Source organism: Salvelinus sp. IW2-2015, linkage group LG32, assembly GCF_002910315.2.
Source record: "Salvelinus sp. IW2-2015 linkage group LG32, ASM291031v2, whole genome shotgun sequence".
NCBI lineage: Eukaryota > Metazoa > Chordata > Actinopteri > Salmoniformes > Salmonidae > Salvelinus > Salvelinus sp. IW2-2015.
The window spans coordinates 13,197,496-13,217,197 of NC_036871.1; the positions used below are offsets into that span (position 1 = coordinate 13,197,496).

General features: G+C 40.9%; 2 protein-coding genes, 1 long non-coding RNA gene and 5 other non-coding genes across 9 annotated transcripts in view; all 8 read right to left on the reverse strand.

The window, feature by feature from the left end:
* Window positions 1–1,150, reverse strand: part of LOC111956802 (uncharacterized) — a 17,574-nt gene extending 16,424 nt beyond the window's left edge. For both annotated transcript variants that reach the window (XM_023977433.2, XM_023977432.2), the window contains exon 1: window positions 848–1,150. In XM_023977433.2, the coding sequence (XP_023833201.1) occupies window positions 848–909 (62 nt within the window). In that variant the 5' untranslated portion in view covers window positions 910–1,150. The remainder of the gene's footprint in view (window positions 1–847) is intronic.
* A 1,085-nt stretch (window positions 1,151–2,235) lies between these two features.
* Window positions 2,236–5,661, reverse strand: LOC111957194 (calreticulin-like). The gene is made up of 9 exons (XM_023977958.2): window positions 5,369–5,661; window positions 4,914–5,015; window positions 4,461–4,664; window positions 4,236–4,330; window positions 3,937–4,146; window positions 3,583–3,696; window positions 3,256–3,399; window positions 2,944–3,036; window positions 2,236–2,698 (listed from the first exon to the last, which is right to left on the reverse strand). Exons 1-9 carry the CDS (start codon window positions 5,445–5,447, stop codon window positions 2,471–2,473), a joined length of 1,269 nt encoding a protein of 422 aa, XP_023833726.1. The 5' UTR covers window positions 5,448–5,661; the 3' UTR covers window positions 2,236–2,470.
* Window positions 5,662–13,657: 7,996 nt separating this feature from the next.
* LOC111957127 (uncharacterized) lies at window positions 13,658–16,893 on the reverse strand. The gene is made up of 8 exons (XR_011474582.1): window positions 16,810–16,893; window positions 15,919–15,984; window positions 15,553–15,602; window positions 15,313–15,369; window positions 15,064–15,111; window positions 14,267–14,324; window positions 14,024–14,091; window positions 13,658–13,791 (listed from the first exon to the last, which is right to left on the reverse strand). It is a non-coding gene; the product is annotated as an uncharacterized lncRNA (long non-coding RNA).
* Window positions 14,158–14,230, reverse strand: LOC111957320 (small nucleolar RNA SNORD47). Its single transcript, XR_002876364.1, has one exon. It is a non-coding gene; the product is annotated as a small nucleolar RNA SNORD47 (small nucleolar RNA).
* LOC111957322 (small nucleolar RNA snR60/Z15/Z230/Z193/J17) lies at window positions 14,945–15,028 on the reverse strand. The gene has a single exon (XR_002876366.1). It is a non-coding gene; the product is annotated as a small nucleolar RNA snR60/Z15/Z230/Z193/J17 (small nucleolar RNA).
* LOC111957318 (small nucleolar RNA SNORD79) lies at window positions 15,184–15,260 on the reverse strand. Its single transcript, XR_002876362.1, has one exon. It is a non-coding gene; the product is annotated as a small nucleolar RNA SNORD79 (small nucleolar RNA).
* On the reverse strand, window positions 15,439–15,508 carry LOC111957329 (small nucleolar RNA SNORD75). The gene has a single exon (XR_002876371.1). It is a non-coding gene; the product is annotated as a small nucleolar RNA SNORD75 (small nucleolar RNA).
* LOC111957321 (small nucleolar RNA SNORD74) lies at window positions 15,676–15,755 on the reverse strand. Its single transcript, XR_002876365.1, has one exon. It is a non-coding gene; the product is annotated as a small nucleolar RNA SNORD74 (small nucleolar RNA).
* Window positions 16,894–19,702: the final 2,809 nt, after the last annotated feature.

Here is a 19,702-nt window from a genome sequence, read left to right on the forward strand (position 1 = left end):
AGAGGAAGGGGCTAGAGGAAGGGGCCAGAGGAAGGGGCTAGAGGAAGGGGCTAGAGGAAGGGGCTAGAGGAAGGGGCTAAGCCCAGTGAAAATCTCAGGGCTCAGAGGGCTCTAAATTAAAACAGCCTCGTTTGAGAATGACTGTAATATCAATATGACTGCAGTGTCAATGCAACACTATGTGTTAAGGGAGGCCTCACTTGAAGACTCGTACCTACCTAGTTTTATAGAATACGGTACTTTAATAAACATTTGCACCAGTAAATGTTGTACTGCACCGTTTTTTTTCTTCAATAAATATCATACAGTATACAAATGATCATTTTAAATAGCAATGAAAAATGAATGAGTGTACAGGTGAATGTAAAAGGCTATTTATTATACTCAATAGGAAATAGCCCAACCTGCTATATAGACCTATTCCATATAGGTGTACATTTGTGAAATGATTTGCTTAAATTTATATTTCTGGGGAGACGATCAAGAATTCCATTTTAGAATTGTATTAATTACAATCAGTTGAAAATTAACCAGTTAACCAATTGCTGTCTGTCTGTCTAAAATAGGCTATATTTTATTGTTGGTGCATGTCGATGAATATAATGTATTGCATTCATGGACCAGCGATCAATGAGAAGATATTAAACATCCCCGCTTTAGTGCCTCATACTGGTCATTCATTAAAAAAAAACATCTCTTCACAACAGGATTGTTGAAATTGCATACAGGGGTAAACCGTTAACCTTAAACATGACCTCGCTCTATTATGGATGATAGGTCAATGTAGAAAAGGAGATTATCGTCAACTAAGCTTTTCCTGATCCATCATCGTTATCCCAGTACCAACCTCTCACTGCACGGTGCCCGTTGCCTTGGCGTCCGCAAGCAATCCAGTACAAAACGCATCATCTCTGCGGTACTCGCTCTCCCATCGCATCCCCAGGTACCCGACTAGATATTGGCTGCGGTCCCGTGCACAGCGTGGGATCCCAAAGCGATTATCCGAGAAGGTTTTGATAGTTCGGTTATTTACCTAGAAATAACCAAGGTCGACTGTTTGGAGTAAACTGGCGCTTCTGGTAAATTTTACAATTTCTCATAGCCTGTTCCGACTCCATTCTTGAGCCTTTCATCACGTGGGAGGGTCGACCCTTGATACCAGCTGAGTTCAGAGGCGTCCAAGCATCATTAGCGTTGTTTACATTGTCATTGTGCTACGTTACATAAGTTATAAAGCCCTTTGTATGGTGCAAAATATCTATTCGTAACATGCTATTCTGCTGACGCAAATGTGCAGGAGGGCAGACAAGGCTCCAAAAAGCTCCATTGGACCTAGAGACAGAGGATGCTGACTGCTGGTGATAAACATATTCACTTTGGAGAGACAGTAGCTGCAATAGGAAATTAAACTGCGTACTTGTCACTTTCTACTCTAAATAGCAAGACAATAACTTCAACACAGAGAACAAATATTTTCTAGAGATGTTATGAAAGGCTGTCAGTGTTTGTGATTAATTCTGCTCTGTAGAAAAATGCCTAGAAGCATCCATATGGTGCTATTTCATTTGTTTGACTTTTAATTGCCCGTAAATATAAATATTATAGTGTGATGGGGATTTTTAACAAAGGCACACAATATACATGTCAAATCCAAACAGCTCTCTTTTTTTATTTATTACTGTACAGTATTTTTGCACAACAATCTTTGTAATCATAATTTCCCAAATAAGGTAACAAATATCTACAAAAACAATTAAGRGGAGAACAAATGCACTATGCTACATTAGGAAGTATGAGGTTAGTGTTTGAGAGACAAAAGTTTGATGATTTGGCTACAGTAGTCCTTGGCTGAATGTCAGTGGAATATAAGAGGTTGATGACTGAATTTGTCTAGGTGAGGTTACAGATGCTACTTCTAAATTCTAACTAATATTATGTATTCCAGTGTGTGACTGAATTTAGTAAGCAAATGGAACGAATGGGAAACTAATCGCTATGCATGTGAATACCAAGTAAGATTCACATTGTGTACACAATCACCCAATGTGAATTAAGTATACAAAACAAAAAGCACCATTGAATTAGACTTCATCTGTAATATTTGGTGGAGCAACAGACTATAAAAGCATACTTACAAGAAATAGGTTAGCATTAAGTCGAGCCTGTAAGAATAAACACAGTAAAAACATTTGCCAATATATTACCAAATGTGAATTATTATTTGATACAATAACAAAAAGTGTCAGTTTTTTTATTAATTAGGGGATAAACTAACAAGTTAAAATCCAATAAATTACTTTTTAAAAATGAAATTTAAAAATGGCACAGATTTTGCAGTAAATGACTCCTTCACCTCCCCTTCTCTCAACATTATTACTTTGAGGACTGACTGGATGGTAAAGTGAAATGATGAATAATCTCTCCCCAGGCTCAAAGAACGAAGTCACCCCTATGAGAAAGTCAAAGTCCTCTAAAGTTCATCCTTTATAGAATCTGTTTCCTCCTCCTCTTCCTGTGCTCCAGTCTCCWCTTCTTCCTCCTCTTCTTCATGCTCCAACTCTTCCTCTTCTTCCTCCTCCTCCTCCTCCTCCTCTTCTCCAGGCTCGTCTTTTGTCTCCTCTTTCCCCGCCATCTCTTCTGCCTCTAGTTTCTTCCTCTCCTTCTCCTCCTGGGACTCCTTCATCTTTTTCTCTGGGTCCTACAGAACATGAAACAAACAGCCTTTTTAACAAACCACAGGAATTAGCATTTTTACAGTTTGTAGTGTGCTGGTAGGCAACGTTACAAATATGTCTTCGTAAGGATCTGACAGGAAAATAGTGGATTTATTCAGACAAAGCATCCTGGAACAAATTGCAAGGGAACGGGTTGGGGGGAATGCGACTCGAGAGAGACACCAGTGTGAATATGTAAGTGTGAACCTGAGAGGTGAGTGCCACTGACCTTAGTCTGACCCCAGGTCTCATTGCCGACTTCTTCTGCCAGCGTAGCATCATCTGTGATCAGGAAGTTATCGAAGATAGTCCCAGATTTCACCTGTGACGGCAATGAATAAGTCTGAATTACTTCAAACATTTCAGGGCAAAAAGACTTTCAGGGATGCGTTTCCTTTTCTCTTTTCGATTAAATTAAAATATAGAGGGCTTTTAAAAAGAATGATCCCAAACTGAATCCTTTTCAATTCGATTCCACTCTTTATTATTCATTATCAATAACTAAGGTATTAAAATGACTGAATAAGGGCCTCCACAGTACCTGCCACAGGTCCAGGCCAATGACTCCTATGCTGTCAAATCTGTAGATCTCAGTGTCTGCACTGTAGTCTGGATTGTCAATCTCAGGATGCAACCATTTGCCCTTGTAGTCAGGGTTATCGATCTTGCGGGGTTTCCATTCACCCTGAGAAAGCAAACAAATCAATCAAACAGCTGTTCATATAATTGAAGCAGTAATCCAAAGCACAGGGAAAGCTACTGTCACCTTGTCTGTGTCCTTGTCTAATATTATGAGAAATAAAATGTGATCCTGCCATATGTGTAGAGCCAGGAAAACACCCCAGTTATGAAGTGTCTGACTGCTTGCCTTATAGTCAGGGTTGGAGACCATGGGTGGCTCCCATTCACCGTCCATCTCATCATCCCAATCCTCAGGCTGCTTAGCGTCAGGGTCAGCAATGTTCTCGGGGCTATCCCAGTCCTGACAAATAACAGAATCATGAACTAATCATTAATAAAACTACATTCATAAAAKACATATTACTCATAAAAGATTGACAAGATGGATTGCTTTTGAATCAGAATAGCTGGCTAGATGCCTGGTCTGCCAGYCTGTTTCTGCCGTTGTCCTGCCCGCACAATAATGTGGCTAGCTAGCGTAGCATTGTTGAATGCAGAAACAGCCATGGGTCCAGGCAGGCTAGGTGTCCATCTTACCCACCTCTGGTTTCTTATCGTCTGGGTCCTCCATCCTCTCTCTCTCATCCCAGTGATCTGGTTTCACAGCCTCGGGGTCCTTGACCTTTTTAGGGGGCAGAATGTCCCAGTCCTCCTCCAGACTTCCAGACTCCGCCTTCTTGTTGTCAATCTTCACCTCATATGTGTTGTCAGGGTTCAGGATCAGAGTGTACAGATGGGTGTACTCATCATCCTGCAAAACAAAGACGATTGATTTTGATTCCTCCCAATGAGGATATAAAATATTGAAGAAGCCTGATTTGKGATATAGGCTTACTGTACCTTGCATCTGATGTCCTTTCTGATGAGGTGATTCTTGCCCTGGTAGTTGATAATGACATGAACTTTCTTCGTGGCTGGGCCACAGATGTCTGGACCTGGAGAAAAACACTATGATTAGCAATACAAAATAAATATACGACCTGGACAATTTCTCTGAATGTTGAATGTGTAACAAGGGAGGAACTGGTTCTCAATCAAATCTCATTGTTCCTGATGAACTTTTACCGAACATGATGTTGTAGTTAGAGTCTCCATGCATRTCTGCCTGGTCGAGGTCAGCGGGGAATAGCTTGATGTAGCCTCCCCCACAGTCGATGTTCTGCTCGTGCTTGACAGTGAACTGGATCACCAGGGTCTTGGCCTGGTTGGTGAAGGGCTCAAAGCGAGCAGAAGAAGAGTAGAAGTGGGCATCCTGGCTGGTCTGGAGACCTGGGGGCGATAAGATATGTTTTGGACTTTTTCAACTTCAGAGATGGCTCCTGCTCCACACAGAGAGCAGAAATGTGTAAGACTGACAATYTGACATTCTCAAAACAATGCTGGGGTCATAAAACCAGATATTTCATCACAAGGACAGCCATAACCTCAGAGGGATAAAATAAGCCTCTAGCGTGTAATAGAAAATACATTCAAGGTTCTTTATTCTAATGCATGAAGTCGTAGGTCCATGACATCTACCTTTGTCTTTCTCTGCATCTCCATAGAATTTCCCAGCAGTCAGGACAAATTTCCCATAGTCCGACCTATGGCTGGATTCAACCCAACGGGTATTCCAAGCATCTGACAGAAAAAAATACATTGTTAGAAGCAAATATTAGCAGCTAAATCAACCATGTATATTGGCATGGTTGAATAAAACCAATTTAGCGAACGGTTCATACAAGATTTAGGGTTAGCTATCAATTTGATTAGCTAGATAACTGGCTACCGTGATAGTTAGGCGGCCATCATTTTTGCAGTCAGTGTGGCTAAATATACGTGCATTATCGCGTCTCACAAAGCATAGCTAGCTATTATTGTTTCGTGGTTAGATAGCTCACTGATATTAAGATGCTAGCTGTAAAATGTTTGGTCAGCTAGCTGTTAGGTTAGTTGGCAATAGCTGCAGCCCGCACGAAATGAATGGAACTTGCCATCTTCAAACTGCTCTCGAAAATACACCGATGGTTCAGCACTGGCTAGTGCAATCATCAATAGCACCGACACTAGCATGATGTAGTTGGCTAAATATTTGGATTTAGCAAAACAATATCAAATTAAATATCTGACCACCCTGCTCCCCGAAACATGCACAGGTTCCCCCAGTCTGTCTGACCAATCCCTGTCTACTCGGAACAAATGTCCTTGTTTCATTGGCTGACAGGGAAAATAAACTCTCTTGGACGCTGTGGTACATCTGGTACTGTGGCCACCTTTACCGTATACTTCAGAAAGGATTAACAACATTGGAGATTTTACAACCCAAGAAAACTATTGCCAAAGATTAAAGAATTGCTGAACAAATATTGCACATAGGGTAAATGTTACTGCTAATCTAGAACAAAATCCTGCACCCACCGCTCCTGTGTCAAATCCTGACCACCAGCAAAATATACACTGAACAAAAATATAAACGCAACAATTTCAAAGATTTGACTGAGTCACAGTTTAAAAAAAATATATATCATATTTTTTTCTTGTTGGTCATAAGACTAAAAGCACCAGGAAATCAGCTCTCAATTAATTTTAATTTTGGAAATCTGTTCCAAAATATTTCCAAGCATAATATAGAGACACGTGATCGTGTACAAATAATAAATCATAATGGATTGGATTTATATACCACTTTTCTACTAACTGAGGCACTCGAAGTGCATTACATAGTAGGGGGAAACTCACCTCATCCACCATCAATGTTTTAGTACCCGACCATTTTTGTGCCATTTTTTGGGTCATCCTGAAATTATTCACCGTGACTTTATACACCTTGACCCTGACAAAATAGAGGTCAACAAAACCAAAATAAATCTGTAAAAATGATTTCTTAACTCCGTTTGGGGTAAATTATCCCAGAGAAGTAATATGCTAACAACGTTGATCATTAAAGATTCCGAAGAATTKATGGAATTTGTTTTTTAGGAACAATACGAAATGTCACATTTTTCGTTCTTGAGTCAATGGTGCAATGGAGACGTAACAAGAAGTGGGTTCTACCCCCGGGTAATGTAAACGTGTTTCTTGCAGTATTTACCACGGCCTATGGTCGACTTGAACTATACACCCTMATGGAGCAGCTGCAGAGGAGGATTTTTTATCATGACACAGACTCRGTGGTCTATGYAAGCAAAYMGGGTGATTGGAACCCCCCGCTTAGCAACTATCTGGGTGGTTTAACGAGTGAACTCGAAGATGGTGACCATATCAYAGAGTGGTCATCCTGTGGTCCCAAAAGCTATGCTTTTAGGATTAAAGACAATCACATGATGTTGAAAGCCAAAGGCGTGACTCAAAACTATGAAAATKYCCCCYGTGTAAACCTGGAATCAATCACACGCTTAGTCGAGGGGTTCATAAACGACAGGAATTGTGAATTATAAATGTTGAACTCCTAAAAAAAAGATTGTTAGGGATAAAAAGGGGTTCCATCTACGTAATGCCCCACTTACTAAAAGATTCCGGGTAGTCTATGACAAGAGATTGCTTTTACCTGACGGGACCACCTTGCCCTTTGGTTACTGACTTATGTTACAAGCCCAGTGTGTCTTAACCCTTAACTACTTTACCAAAAGAGCAACTTCKATCTACAGAAATCTATTATTGTGCAGCGCTTCACTTCTTTTTCACACAATAAAACATCTTGCAAGAGTCATTTCAGGGGCCGGCCTACAATGTCTATTCAGTTATATCAAGATATAAGATATAATTAATTTACACCTAATCATTTCAAATTTGAAGTCCTCTGCCTTTGCCAGTATGTCTATCAGCTGTCTCTTTCCAAAAGATGATGGTCGCATGATGGTTAACTCCAGCCCCAGACATCTAATGACAATGGTCCCCTCCTCAAAAGAGMGGTAGGGGAACCRACCTTTTCCACCACATTCATCTAGCAGGGAAGACACAGGGAGCTTGGCATGGATAACATACTGTAGATATCAAACATAAAATGTTACATACTACATTACTGGTAACACTAAACAATACAATTACATTTTTGTCTGCAATCAGTTGATGTGACTAAATGTATCTGCAATCTATTCATGTGACTAAATGTATTTGTAATCTATTGATATGACTAAATGTATCTGCTGTTTGCTATTGTCAGAAAGGAAATCACTATAAACATACTACATTTAGAATTGAAGATGTCTTTAACCGTCTGAACTAGATCTGCTCGGTTCCTCCCACCCTCCTGTGKTCCAGTTGTGTTTACACCTACGAACAATTAAAGAGCATGGTGCAGAATGACACTTGACATAATATAGGACAAGTATAATCACCCACTGAATAATAATATGCTTAGGGAAACAAGAAACCCAGCAACCACATTGTCTGGCTTTTAATCTGCTTTTCAATAGTGCTTTACCTGCAAAGGAAAGACCAAATTCTCWGACAGCTCCAGTTGGCATGACAACCTGTTGCGCTCCAGTAGTGGCCTCTTTTTGTTCTCCATGTTTCTTCAAGATGAGGACAACAGCTTCCACCCCAAGATCCTCAAAATCTGACAAATTAATAAGAATAACATTTATTAAAACAAATGACTAATTACATTTTCTGTAACACAATCATTCTGTCTAAGTAATCTCTGAACCTATATTAACCGCTTCTTCTTTCATACTTCTTATCTTAAGCCTATGTGAGGTAATGAAACAGTAACACTTTTTAAGCTCACACTTATCAGGGACTAATTAGCAGCTTTTAAGTAAAAGCCAATAGCTGCAAGGTCACTGGTTCAAATGACTGGAGGGTTGCTGAAATCAAATGTAATTAATACCTAATAAGGGTGCAATAAACTACCTGTGAAACACACTGGCTTAAAATTGTGGGCTAAAATATAGCGTTAGGCTGCCATCCTACTCTGACCTGGGTTCTAAATGACTTTATGTGGTCATCAACTCTTCTTGCCCTAACGTCTTCAGTCACCTGTCCTTTATCCCTTGACTCCCTGAGCTCCTCAGTCATCTTCTGGAATTTCCTCCTCTCCATCTCACCGAAAATCCCCATCTGCCACAGAGGGTTGTCAGGTCACCTGAGATGCCAATATTGTTGACTGATGTCAACTTTAACAGAGGATATTGTGGTGGTGAAAGTGTCGTGAGCTATTGGCTTACTTGAACAAGACAGGATCCCCTTCAAACTACTCATTCTCCCCTACAAAGCGCTCAATGGACTGGTGCCCTCATACCTTACTGACCGTCTGCACTCCTACATTCTGACCTGCTCACTGCACTTATCTAACAACGGCCTTATCATTCCTTGGAACAGGCTCCGCTCCATAGGAGACGTTGCTTTTAGCAGTGCAGCCCCCCGAAATAGCACACAAAAACGTATAAAAACGTGCACGAATCTCCAGTTTATTGTACAGATTCGGTGGTACAAGACAATGGGTGCTCTTGTTCCAGCGCCACGGGACACAGTTCTACCGTGACAGAGCTAAGAGCACACCATTTAACCAGATATTCAACTGACTAACAGGTCAGATACAGTACGTTATAAACACCCAAACAAYGCAAGTGACCCATGACTGTATCAATATTATAAAGATATTATAGTCCACATATAAGATGACCAAATAATATATGATAATATACGCCATTAAGCTGACACTGTGAAGCAACTTAGTCACGCGACTTAGTCATGCGTAGCTTGACCTCTTTCTAAATATGTTGCTTTATGCTTTAACAAATGGCTTTATGTAATGAAGAGTACATGTGTAATAAAACAAATCACTTTTAAATGCGTCACCTAACTGTGATTGCGCCCAGGTGCGTCTCGTTATTGGTGGGTGGGGTTTTCCCTATACATTTCCAGTGTTTCCCAGTGGCCAGAATATTCCCATTATATATAAAGGTTGGCCTGCCTTGAAAGGACAAGAGAAGTGAAGGTGAAGGCTGCATCAAGGGATTCRCGCTTCATTGGCCAGTCAATTCAGGTGTGATAGTGTCAGGCTGAATAAAAATGCTTTCTTACTGTTCACTCGAAACAAATTAGGAAAAATGGCATCACTTTGTACTTCCATAATAACTACTATGTAATTACAGTCTAGCGGTATTGGTTATTAGATAACAGCATAACTCCAGCCAACATGTTTCAGAACAATGCCTTCATGACATCCAGAGGTGATGAGCATGAACCTCCTCAAACGCAACAAGACAGAGGCTCATCAGCTCTAAATCCACTCTCTACAAGCATCACCATTGATGGTTTCCCTGTCCCTCTGTAAACACAAGTCAAAAGCATTGGTGTCTCCCTGGATAGTTCCCTCTCTTAACGAACCCACATAGAAACCAGCACCCGGACAGCATTCTTCCACCTCCGCAAAATCTCCAGGCTCCACCCCTCACGGTCACACTCCAGCACCGAAAACCCTATCCATGCCTTGGTTACTTCCTGACTAGACTGCTGTAACACTCTACATCACCAGATGCCCACCAATCTCATCAATAGATTCCAGCTGGTTCTGACCTCTGCTGCCAGAATCCACACTAGCACCAGATCAACTGAACACATCAAACCAATACTGGCTCCCTGTGCAATCTTGTATTAACTTTAAAATACTCCTCCTCACCTACAAAGTCCTCCACAACCTGGCACCCAMCTACCTCTCTGATCTTCTCCCAGTGTATGCCCTCTCCTGCTCCTCCTCTGCTGGTCTCGTCTCGCCCCCATTCCACCTTTGCACCATGGGTGCCCAGGCCTTTAGCTACTATTCCCAACCCTACCCCCTTAAAACAAACCCTTACCCTAAACCAACCCTACCCCCTTAAACCAAACCCTTACCCTAAACCAACCCTACCCCCTTAAACCAAACCCTTACCCTAAACCAACCCTACCCCCTTAAACCAAACCCACACCCTAAACCGGGTTTGTATCCTCTTCCCAACCCCTCCCTCCTCTTTTTATCTGTCCTATTTTGTCTGGTCCTTTGATTTTATATTGCTTAGATTTTATATTGCTGTTGATTGATGCACTTGATATTATGACTTTATGTATTGCACTTCATTTTATGTAGGCCTACATTTAATGTAAGATGTCCTTGAGTGTCCTGAAAGCGTCCACCAAATTAAAATGAATTATTATTATTATTAGTAGTAGTAGTACTAGTATTAGTAGTGAATCGGGGGGAAAACACCCCCCAAAAATATGGAATTGGCCAGTTAATATCATTATTTAAATAATAATCTCACTTTAAAACCCGCTTTAAAAATAATCCAACAGGATCAGTCATTTAAATTGAGAAATTTCTCGTATTTTTCTGACTTAAAAAGGATTCCTGTGGAAAGACGCATCATTGAATGGAGAGGTGAAAGTGATTCTCAACATTTGACATCAGAATGCAGGACTATATTTTTTATGTTGGTATAAACATTCATCTGAGAATACACACCTTTCCCCTTCAGCACCTCTGAACAAAACAAGTTATAGGCAGACACACTGCTCTTATAAGCAGCAGCTTTGTGGCACCGGGTCTTGCAGGAGGTATTAAGTGAACGCCCATAGTTACCAATCCGGTTCTGTCATTTGAAAGGAAAGCATTGTCGTTAAATGTAACTCAACTAAAAACATTCAGCAATAACACTGTATAACTTCTGTGTTGATAAAATGTTGTTTACAGTACCGTAATTAAACATGATTTTACACTGTTGCCTGATCCTGCCTAATCCGCAGTGTTTTAGTGGTGGGTTGTTTATTCTTTAATTCACAATATTCTAATAATAGGGAAAGAAACCACTTGGCCTGGGGTCGTTCAGTGGTCTTGTGCTGTCGTGGAATGTCTCCCCATTATGCTTGCACCAATCCAATGCTTTTAAATGCATGAGGTGAAATGAAAGTGTGAACACTTCTGGATGCTAGGTATCAGAACACAGCCTATTTCATACCTTAACTACAGACACAGGTAGTCCTGTAGCTGCAGCAGCCTCCGTGGCCCTCCTTTCATACCCTGTTCATGATAAGACACAAGGGTGCCCCTGTTAGCCGTTATGTTTCTTCCTACAAAAACAATATATGGAATTTTAAATTGTAACATGGGTGTATGTAAGTGTTTCCTTGTCTATGAACAAGAGACTTCCGGCCTTTCGTTCAAACTGAAAGGTAATTAGCCGTTGCCAGCAAGACCAAAAGCCCTTGGTCATTATTGTAGTAGGAGCCAGTCTTTTCATTATACCGCACTCACATAGACTACTGCAGGTTACAATATGAAGCAAATGAAAAGCACTTAAAGCAGCAATCAACAGTAGAAACAATAAAGCATCTTCCATCTTCTTGGGACTGGGCTGGAGAAATGTTACCACTGAAATTCATAGCCAGAGCTATAGATGCAAGGCCCGACCTTACTTGATATAGCTTGAGGCTACAGTGGTTACATTTACTTTGTTAAAAAACATTGSAGTTAAACTAGCTTTTATTTGGGGTTCTGGTGGGGTATGACAAACTAAGCTCATAAGGCATTTATAAGTTATATCTTCAAGAATCAATGGGTACATATTCATTTTTAAATCCAAAGATGTATAAACTRCTGATTTCCCCTTTAAAAGCCTAAAGACAAGTAGCTAACTAATCTAATTAGTTAGCTAGAGACAAACATTGAAGGGAATTGTTGAACATACYTTTTTATTTTTACCTTTAACTAGGCAAGTCAGTTAAGAACAAATTCTTATTTACAATGAAGGCCTAGGAACAGTGGGTTAACTGCCTTGTCCAGGCCATGGAACCTTGGTTGATGGGAGACGCCATCACTGAGTGGGAACAAAGAAATTACAGGTAGCTACGTGATGAGGATAGCTAGCTAACATTCTTTTGGTGGTACTAGCCATCTCGAAGACTATAACTATGAAAATCAGGGTCTAAACAGCTCAGTGTTATAATTAAAGCATGCTTTTATAACTATACTTGCCAATACCGTAATGAAGTTGTAGAATAACTTGCCTTGCCTTTACACGGTACACTCCCGATCAAAAACTCAAGGACAATTACCCGCGAAACACAGGACTGACACTAAAAATCTCCCGGGAAAGATTTTGGGGGTTGAGTATCACAGTACAATGTGGTTCTGTATCACTATTCAAAARGTAACGCACCACACGTGGAATACCACATTCACCATATAGTGTGATTAGTGGCTAATTGTGAGGATATGTGTTTTATGCACTATAGCCCACCACATTTGTGATTGAATATTGTATGCTGTATCTGCTTTGTGCATGTGTACCTGTGTGTGTGCTGGAAGTAACATTTTGCCCCAGATAGTGTGCTGAGAAGCTGTGGTTAACCTTGAGCGAGAACAGTATGCTTTCTATGCAGGTGCAAATAGTTCAGTGTTACAGAACTGTCTGACCTCAGTCTCTAGGGTGTGGGAGCGTAATCTACACAGCAACAGCGCTGGACATCTGGAGCGCTGTGAGGCTGGGACCAGCCTGGGCGCCAACACCAATGATAGGCCAGTAAGTCTAAACCACACTGAGTCTCTACTCWGACAGGCTGGCTCAGAAGCAGGAACTACTTCTGTCAGGAGTATTAAAAGATACCGTTAGGGTGTTGGCCAGTTCTCTGCTTTACCCTGCGTGGTGACAGTGAACCCGTATACACGAAAATTGCATTTACCATTGAATAAAAATACATATGTTCGGTGACTCAATCACATTTTATCCTGATCAGTATTGAAATAAATTAGGCCATAATCTACAGATTTCACTTTACTGGGAATATGCATCGGCTGGTCAGACCTCAACAGGCAGGGACGTGGATCAGAAAAGCCAAGTCAGTACCTGGTGCGACCACCCTTGGCACAACAGGGTATTCAGAGTTGGTCAGGCTGATTGTGGAAAGTTGTCCCACATCAATGCGAAGTTAGTGGAGCTTGGTGGGAACTGGAACATGCCGATCCGGATCATCCCAAACAGTCACCGTGTGACATGTCCGGCGAGAATGCAGGCCATGGAACTTCWGCTTCTGGGAATTGAGTACAGATCCTTGCGGCCGCGCATTATGTTGAAAYGAGGTTATGGCTGCAGATGAGTGCCAAGACAATGGGCCTCACATTTAAATTGCCTGCCCATACAGTCAACCACCACGTGACACTGCTCAAAATTTACACCAGCTGTACATTGCCATATTCATTAATGTTGGTGGCTTATGGTAGAGAAATTAACTTCACATGTATATACACAGCACAATTTGATCATGTACACCATTATTGTTATGGACAATGGCAAGTGAAACACCAATGCTTGGAGTATTTTTATTGACAAATCTATAGCTCACACTACATGTACAGTTTTAAGTATATTTTGACAGCACAATCAAATAGTGAAGAACATTGCAGGCCCGTGGTAATTTCTTGCACCTTCATGACCAAACCCTGTGGGAAGGGGAAGATAAGTTAGCCAAATGAAGTTAAACAGTCAACCACTAGGACATCAATGGGGCAAGATCAGTATTCTTATAGTCATCAAAATCTCAGGGAGAGAGTTCAAGAATTGAATCATCATTTGCTCACCCCCACATATAAAAACATGGACCTGGTATGGTCACTGAAACAATGGCAGTGACAGACTTAAACAAGCCACTTCCTCTGTACACATGAAACATACCTGCTCAGTTGATATTGAGGCGTCAAGGACATTTATTGCAAACACAACTGGCCTGAGCCTCTAGGAMCCTAAAGTGGAAAGGAAAAAGTTTAGTGCAGCACAGCGAGAACAGATGCTAAAGTGGAGCGCATTGAAGCCTCAGAAATAAATGGAACGGTAGGAGTATAATCAGTGTACTCATATGGCAGAATATTTTCATCACAGGCTGCTGAAAWGTAAAGTCAGTGTAGCTCAAGCTCTTACCTTGCTGTTCATTTTGCGATGTAACCCTAAAACGGCAGCATCAGCCAACTATCCATGCCTGAAAGATAAAAATGGTGTCAAGAAGAGCAGAGGGAAGCCATCTTCATAATCTCATATACACACTGAACAAAAATATAAATGCAACATGTAAACTGTTGGTCCCATGAGCTGAAATTTCCCACGCRCACAAAATGCTACTGAAAATGTGCACAATGCATTTCCATCCCTGTTAATGAGCATTTTMTTTGCCAAGATACTCCATCCACTCTACAGGTGTGGCATATCAATAAACAGCACGACCATTATACAGGTACACATTGTGCTGGGGACAATAACAGGCAACGGTGCTGTTTTCACAAAGCCAGACATTGAATGATAGTACAATTGGCATGCTGACTAYAAGAACGTCCACAAGATCTGTTGCCAGAAATTGTGAAATTTCTGAGACACTCCACCCAGACAGCTGATTAAACTGGGGAATTTCTAGCAATTAATGCCTTTGTGGGGAACTTGCCTACCTGGCTAAATAAAGGTKAAATTAAACTCATTCTGGTTGGCTGGGCCTGGCACCGCTGCCCAGTTATGTGAAAGCCATAGATTTATTTCAATTGACTGATTTATGAACTCAGTAAAACCATTGAAGTTGTTACATGTTGAATTTATATTTCAGTATAATAGCTGATACATCAGATAGGAGCGAAAGACAATGCTGAGTGTTCTTCATGGTTAATCTGCTGAACTATGCTGTCATCATTGTATCGGCAATGGTTAAAAGTGTTCCAGCTGCAGTAGACAACTTACAACTGTAGTGATGAGTCCGACGAGAGGTTCCAACCATCCGACAACTGAGGAACAAATAAAGCTAGTTAATTTTAGCTGCACGTAGAGGGGCAGGGTCCTTTTAGAATTATACTGCAGACCGTTTCAGTGATCTAAATTCTTTCACATAGTCTCAGAGAGATTCCCAATGATACTTTAAACATCATCAACGGCATAGTCAACAAAGCATATGGTTCAAAACGAAGGATTCCATGCAAAGTATTTACCAGGAGTGGGGGATGTCCTGGTTCCTTTAACAAGGTCAGCTTAAAGGTGGTTTTAACCTAAAAGGAAAACAGTCRCTTTATCCATTTGTCCAGTCAAAACAATTAAATAATGCTGCCAAATGGAAATCCATCAGTTTGAAAATGTGTCAGAAATCACTTCTGTCCACTACTCTTATTCAAATATTCATCACATAGGTYTGATATTAAGTACAATGAGTTGGATGTGAATCCATGCCATACCTGAWCGTACACCATTGTCACCCAGGATTGAGCAGATTGATCTTCATAATCTAAAAGGTTAGAAAAGCATGATMAAATAACAGGCAGCGGTTTAAGTGGAACAARCAGTTAAAAAMGCAAATCCATGTCTGGTCAGTAAAGTTGGCGTTTCCTCATTTATTTCAGATGTCCCTACCAACATGTTTCTCATCATATCAGACATGGGGTTAAATTCTACCAGAAAACTACGGTACTACCCGACATACCTAGGTAGCTAAACATGAAGCAAATTCTCTTAGCCAACTTGACAGAATCACTTGTCCACCGGCTACTCTTAAACTAATGTATGCTTGATATAAAAAAGTTTGATGGGAATGCGCGCCATACCTGATCGTAAACCATTTTCGCCGAGTCATCATCAGGATCAAGTAACGTTAGGTTGTACGCCATAATCTGAAAGGTTAGAAGAGTATAAGATACCAGGTAACAATTCAAGTGGAATGAACAGTTAAAAGCGCAAATCCATGTCTGGTCAGTAAAGTCGGCGTTTCATCAAAAGACCCGAACATAAATTTAATCATAAACGAGAAGACACGTTTTCGAATTAACACTGTCTATGTAAATTAATAAAACAATGTCTAGTGAATCCAAAAAGATGTAACGTTAGCCTCGTTAGGTAGTATACTTGAGCTGGTGTTAAAAATGTGCACGTGGCGGCTCAGGCCAAGACCGCCAATGCCCAGGAACTTCCGATTAAACAACTCTTTAAGCGCTATGTGTTCCTGTATTGTTGTAGTATTATATTGTTGCAATAAAATAGTMATGTCAAATTACGTCCGTAGATTAAATATGCAGTTGCGATGAGCAACTATCTTCATTTTCTCCAGTTACGGCCGGTATGCCCTTCCCCCCCAAAAAAATATTCTAAATTAATCTACAAGCAACCGAAAACACCCATTCGGCAATGAACAGCTCAATACATTCGCGGTGAGATGTACATACTGGCTGTAAATGAAAATAATTACTCAGCGGAACTGTGTTCAACGAACGTATTTTTACATTAATGTTAGCAGAGCTGGTGGTGAATGGAAGTTTGAATCGGCAACGCACTGATAACGTTACTAGTTCTAGGCCAGGCATGAAAATACACCATGCAATACAAAAAGCCMAATAGGTACGTAGGCCACACAAAATACACATTTTGAGTAGCAGGTATAAATAGTCCAGTTCTTTTAACGTTACACTATCTTCCAAAGCAAATAAAAAATGAATAGTTACCATTTTGTAGCCCACACAATATGACCTGTACATCATACACTGTTGAGTTAAGCGCGGAAGAGGATTTTATGAAGGGGTGACGTTGGTATTTATACTCTCACCCTGCTGCCTTGTGGGAAAAATCGGTTTCACATTACATGATGTCATACATAGCCATACTGTCGAAGACAGTACATTGCGTGATAACACGTTTTCCCGAAGCCGCACGCTCACTTGTGCGCGAGTTTCATTCAACATTGATTTTGTTCTACCAGAAAACATTATGGTTTTACTTTTAATAGTTCTACCTTGTACACGTACGTTAAGAAAGCAGTGAATGTGTTTAGCTAGCTAGCCAACTATAGCAGCTAACCAACTAGAAAACTGGATTATTGAATGGCTCCCACTGACTGAGACATGGAGGGCATAGTTTAGCCTTTTCTTTTCATACTGGTAAATTAKCTAGCCTGATTAAGCAAGATAGCCATAGTCTGACTAAGCAAGACRGTAGACACTATACTAAAGTTTACCAGGCCAGCTCTGATAAACAATATGGGCTTGCATTTCTKGTTCCTAAACCCCAATCTAATGAGTGTGTAGTCTATTTTAATTTCCATTTCAAGTCTATCTGACCTAAAACAGGGACTTTTTACTAGGATTAAATGTCAGGAATTGTGAAAAACTGAGTTTAAATGTATTTGGCTAAAGTGTATGTAAACTTCCGACTTCAACTGTATTTGCATACACTAGAGATGTCACAATGAACTGATATTGCTCACCTTAACCCAATTTCGTTTTTTTATACATTTTAGAGAGGAAGATGAAGACAGAACCTTCAGAGACTGAAGACGGGAATGACTCCACRTTCAATGGAACAGATGCATCACAGCTCAGCGTAAGAGGTGCCTCCCCTCCTTCCACTGATGTTTTAAAGTCGAGTGAGGAGGATGAAGATGCACTTTCCTCTGCGACAAAAGCCATAGAGACCAGAGCTTCAAAAAAGAGAAACAAAAAACATCTGCGGCCCTAAAGATAGCACAGAAACGTGGCAAAATAAGGCCATGCCTCTCTCCATCCTCTCCCCYCTGGACACCCAGCCCTGCCAAATCCAGAAAAAAACGCTAATCTAGCCACATCTCTTAACAGTGGGTCAGCGAGSAGGTGGAGGACTGAGGATGAACCAGACCAAGAGCCTAAACTGTTCCCCCTCAAACCAACCAGGACTCCGGGACACCAGCTAAACACTTCAAAGTACTACACCCCACTTGAGCTCTTCCAGCTGTTCTTCAGTAATGACGTTGTTGATACTCTCTGCTCAAATACAAACAAGAATGCCAAGAGAAAACAGGAACAGGGATTTAAAGAACCATGGAGATCTGTATCCATGGAGGAAATGTACAAATACCTCAGCATTGTAATCTATATGGGTCTGCTGAATGTGCACACTGTATCAGACTACTGGGTCCCGAACAGGTTTTATGGTATTCCTTTTTGCCGTACAGTCATGACCATAACAAGATTTCGGGCCAATCACCTATTCACTGCACTTGAGTGACCCAGCAGAGGGTGAGGAAAACGACAAGACGAAGGGTACTGCGGGGTACAATCGGCTCATGAGAATCAAACCTCTCAAAGACCAGATATTAGAGGCATGCAGGGACTTCTCCCATTCCAGAACCTTTCCATTGACGAGCTCATGGTGCGCTCCAAGGCCCACCAATGCCTCAAACAATACATGAAATCCAAGCCCTACAGGCATGGATTCAAGGTCTAGTGTTTTAGCTGATTCACGAAATGGTTACACCTGCGACTTCAATGTATTTGTGGGCAAAAACCCATCTGCTTCAGGAAAAAGGGAGTTCTATGACGCTTTCATGATCCTGTTGAATGTCCCTTACTTGGGCACAGGGTACCACATTTACCTTTGATAACTATTTCACCGGCGCAACTCTCTTCAGTGACCTGTACAAGAAGAAACTGGGAGCATGTGAAAACCGTGTGGGCCTCTCTGGCATCCAACAGAACAGCATGCCTCCCAGAGCAAAGAGAAGAACCATCCGCTGGCTTTGTGAGAGGGAGCTGTTCAAGTGGATGGACGCATGACCAGTCACCATGTTCTGACATTGCACTGAAAGGGGATGTTCAGGAGGAGAGGGGGGAGGAGCAGAGTAAACAGTGAGTGGGAAAGCAGGGTGAAGAAGAAGAGGAGGCGGAAAAGAGTTCATTGTGCTGTCCTGTGCTCACTAATGATCCCATCACTGTTGAGACAAGGGATAATGCTAGTGAGGGCAGGAGGGTCTGTCTTTTGTTCATGAAAAATATGATTTGGCAGTGCGAGTCCTGCAAGGTGGCACTCTGCATTATACCAGTGGTGGAAAAAGTACTAAATTGTCATACTTGAGTAAAAGTAAAGATACCTTATTAGAAAATGACTCAAGTAAAAGTGAAAGTCACCCAGTAAAATATTACTTGAGTAAAAGTCTAAAAGTATTTGGTTTTAAATATACTTAAGTATCAAAAGTAAATGGAATTGCTAAATTGTATTTAAGTATCAAAAGTAAAAGTATAAATCATTTCAACTTCCTTATATTCAGCAAACCAGACRGCACAATTTTCTTGTTATGTTTATTTATTTACGGATAGCCAGGGGCACACTCCAACACTCAGACATAATTTACAAACAAAGCATTTGTGTTTAGTGAGTCCACCAGATCAGAGGCAGTAGGGATGACCAGTTGAGCAAATGTAAGTGTTTTCTTCCCAGGCGTAGTAATGCAAGGCATTATCGCTGGGATATGAGGTAACAACAGGACCTGGCCTATGTTAAAAGTTATTTTTTTTTAAGTACTAAGTGTTTGTTAGGTGTTAAGCCTGTGTTAAAAATATGCCTAAAATAATTWAAATACAAAGTGAT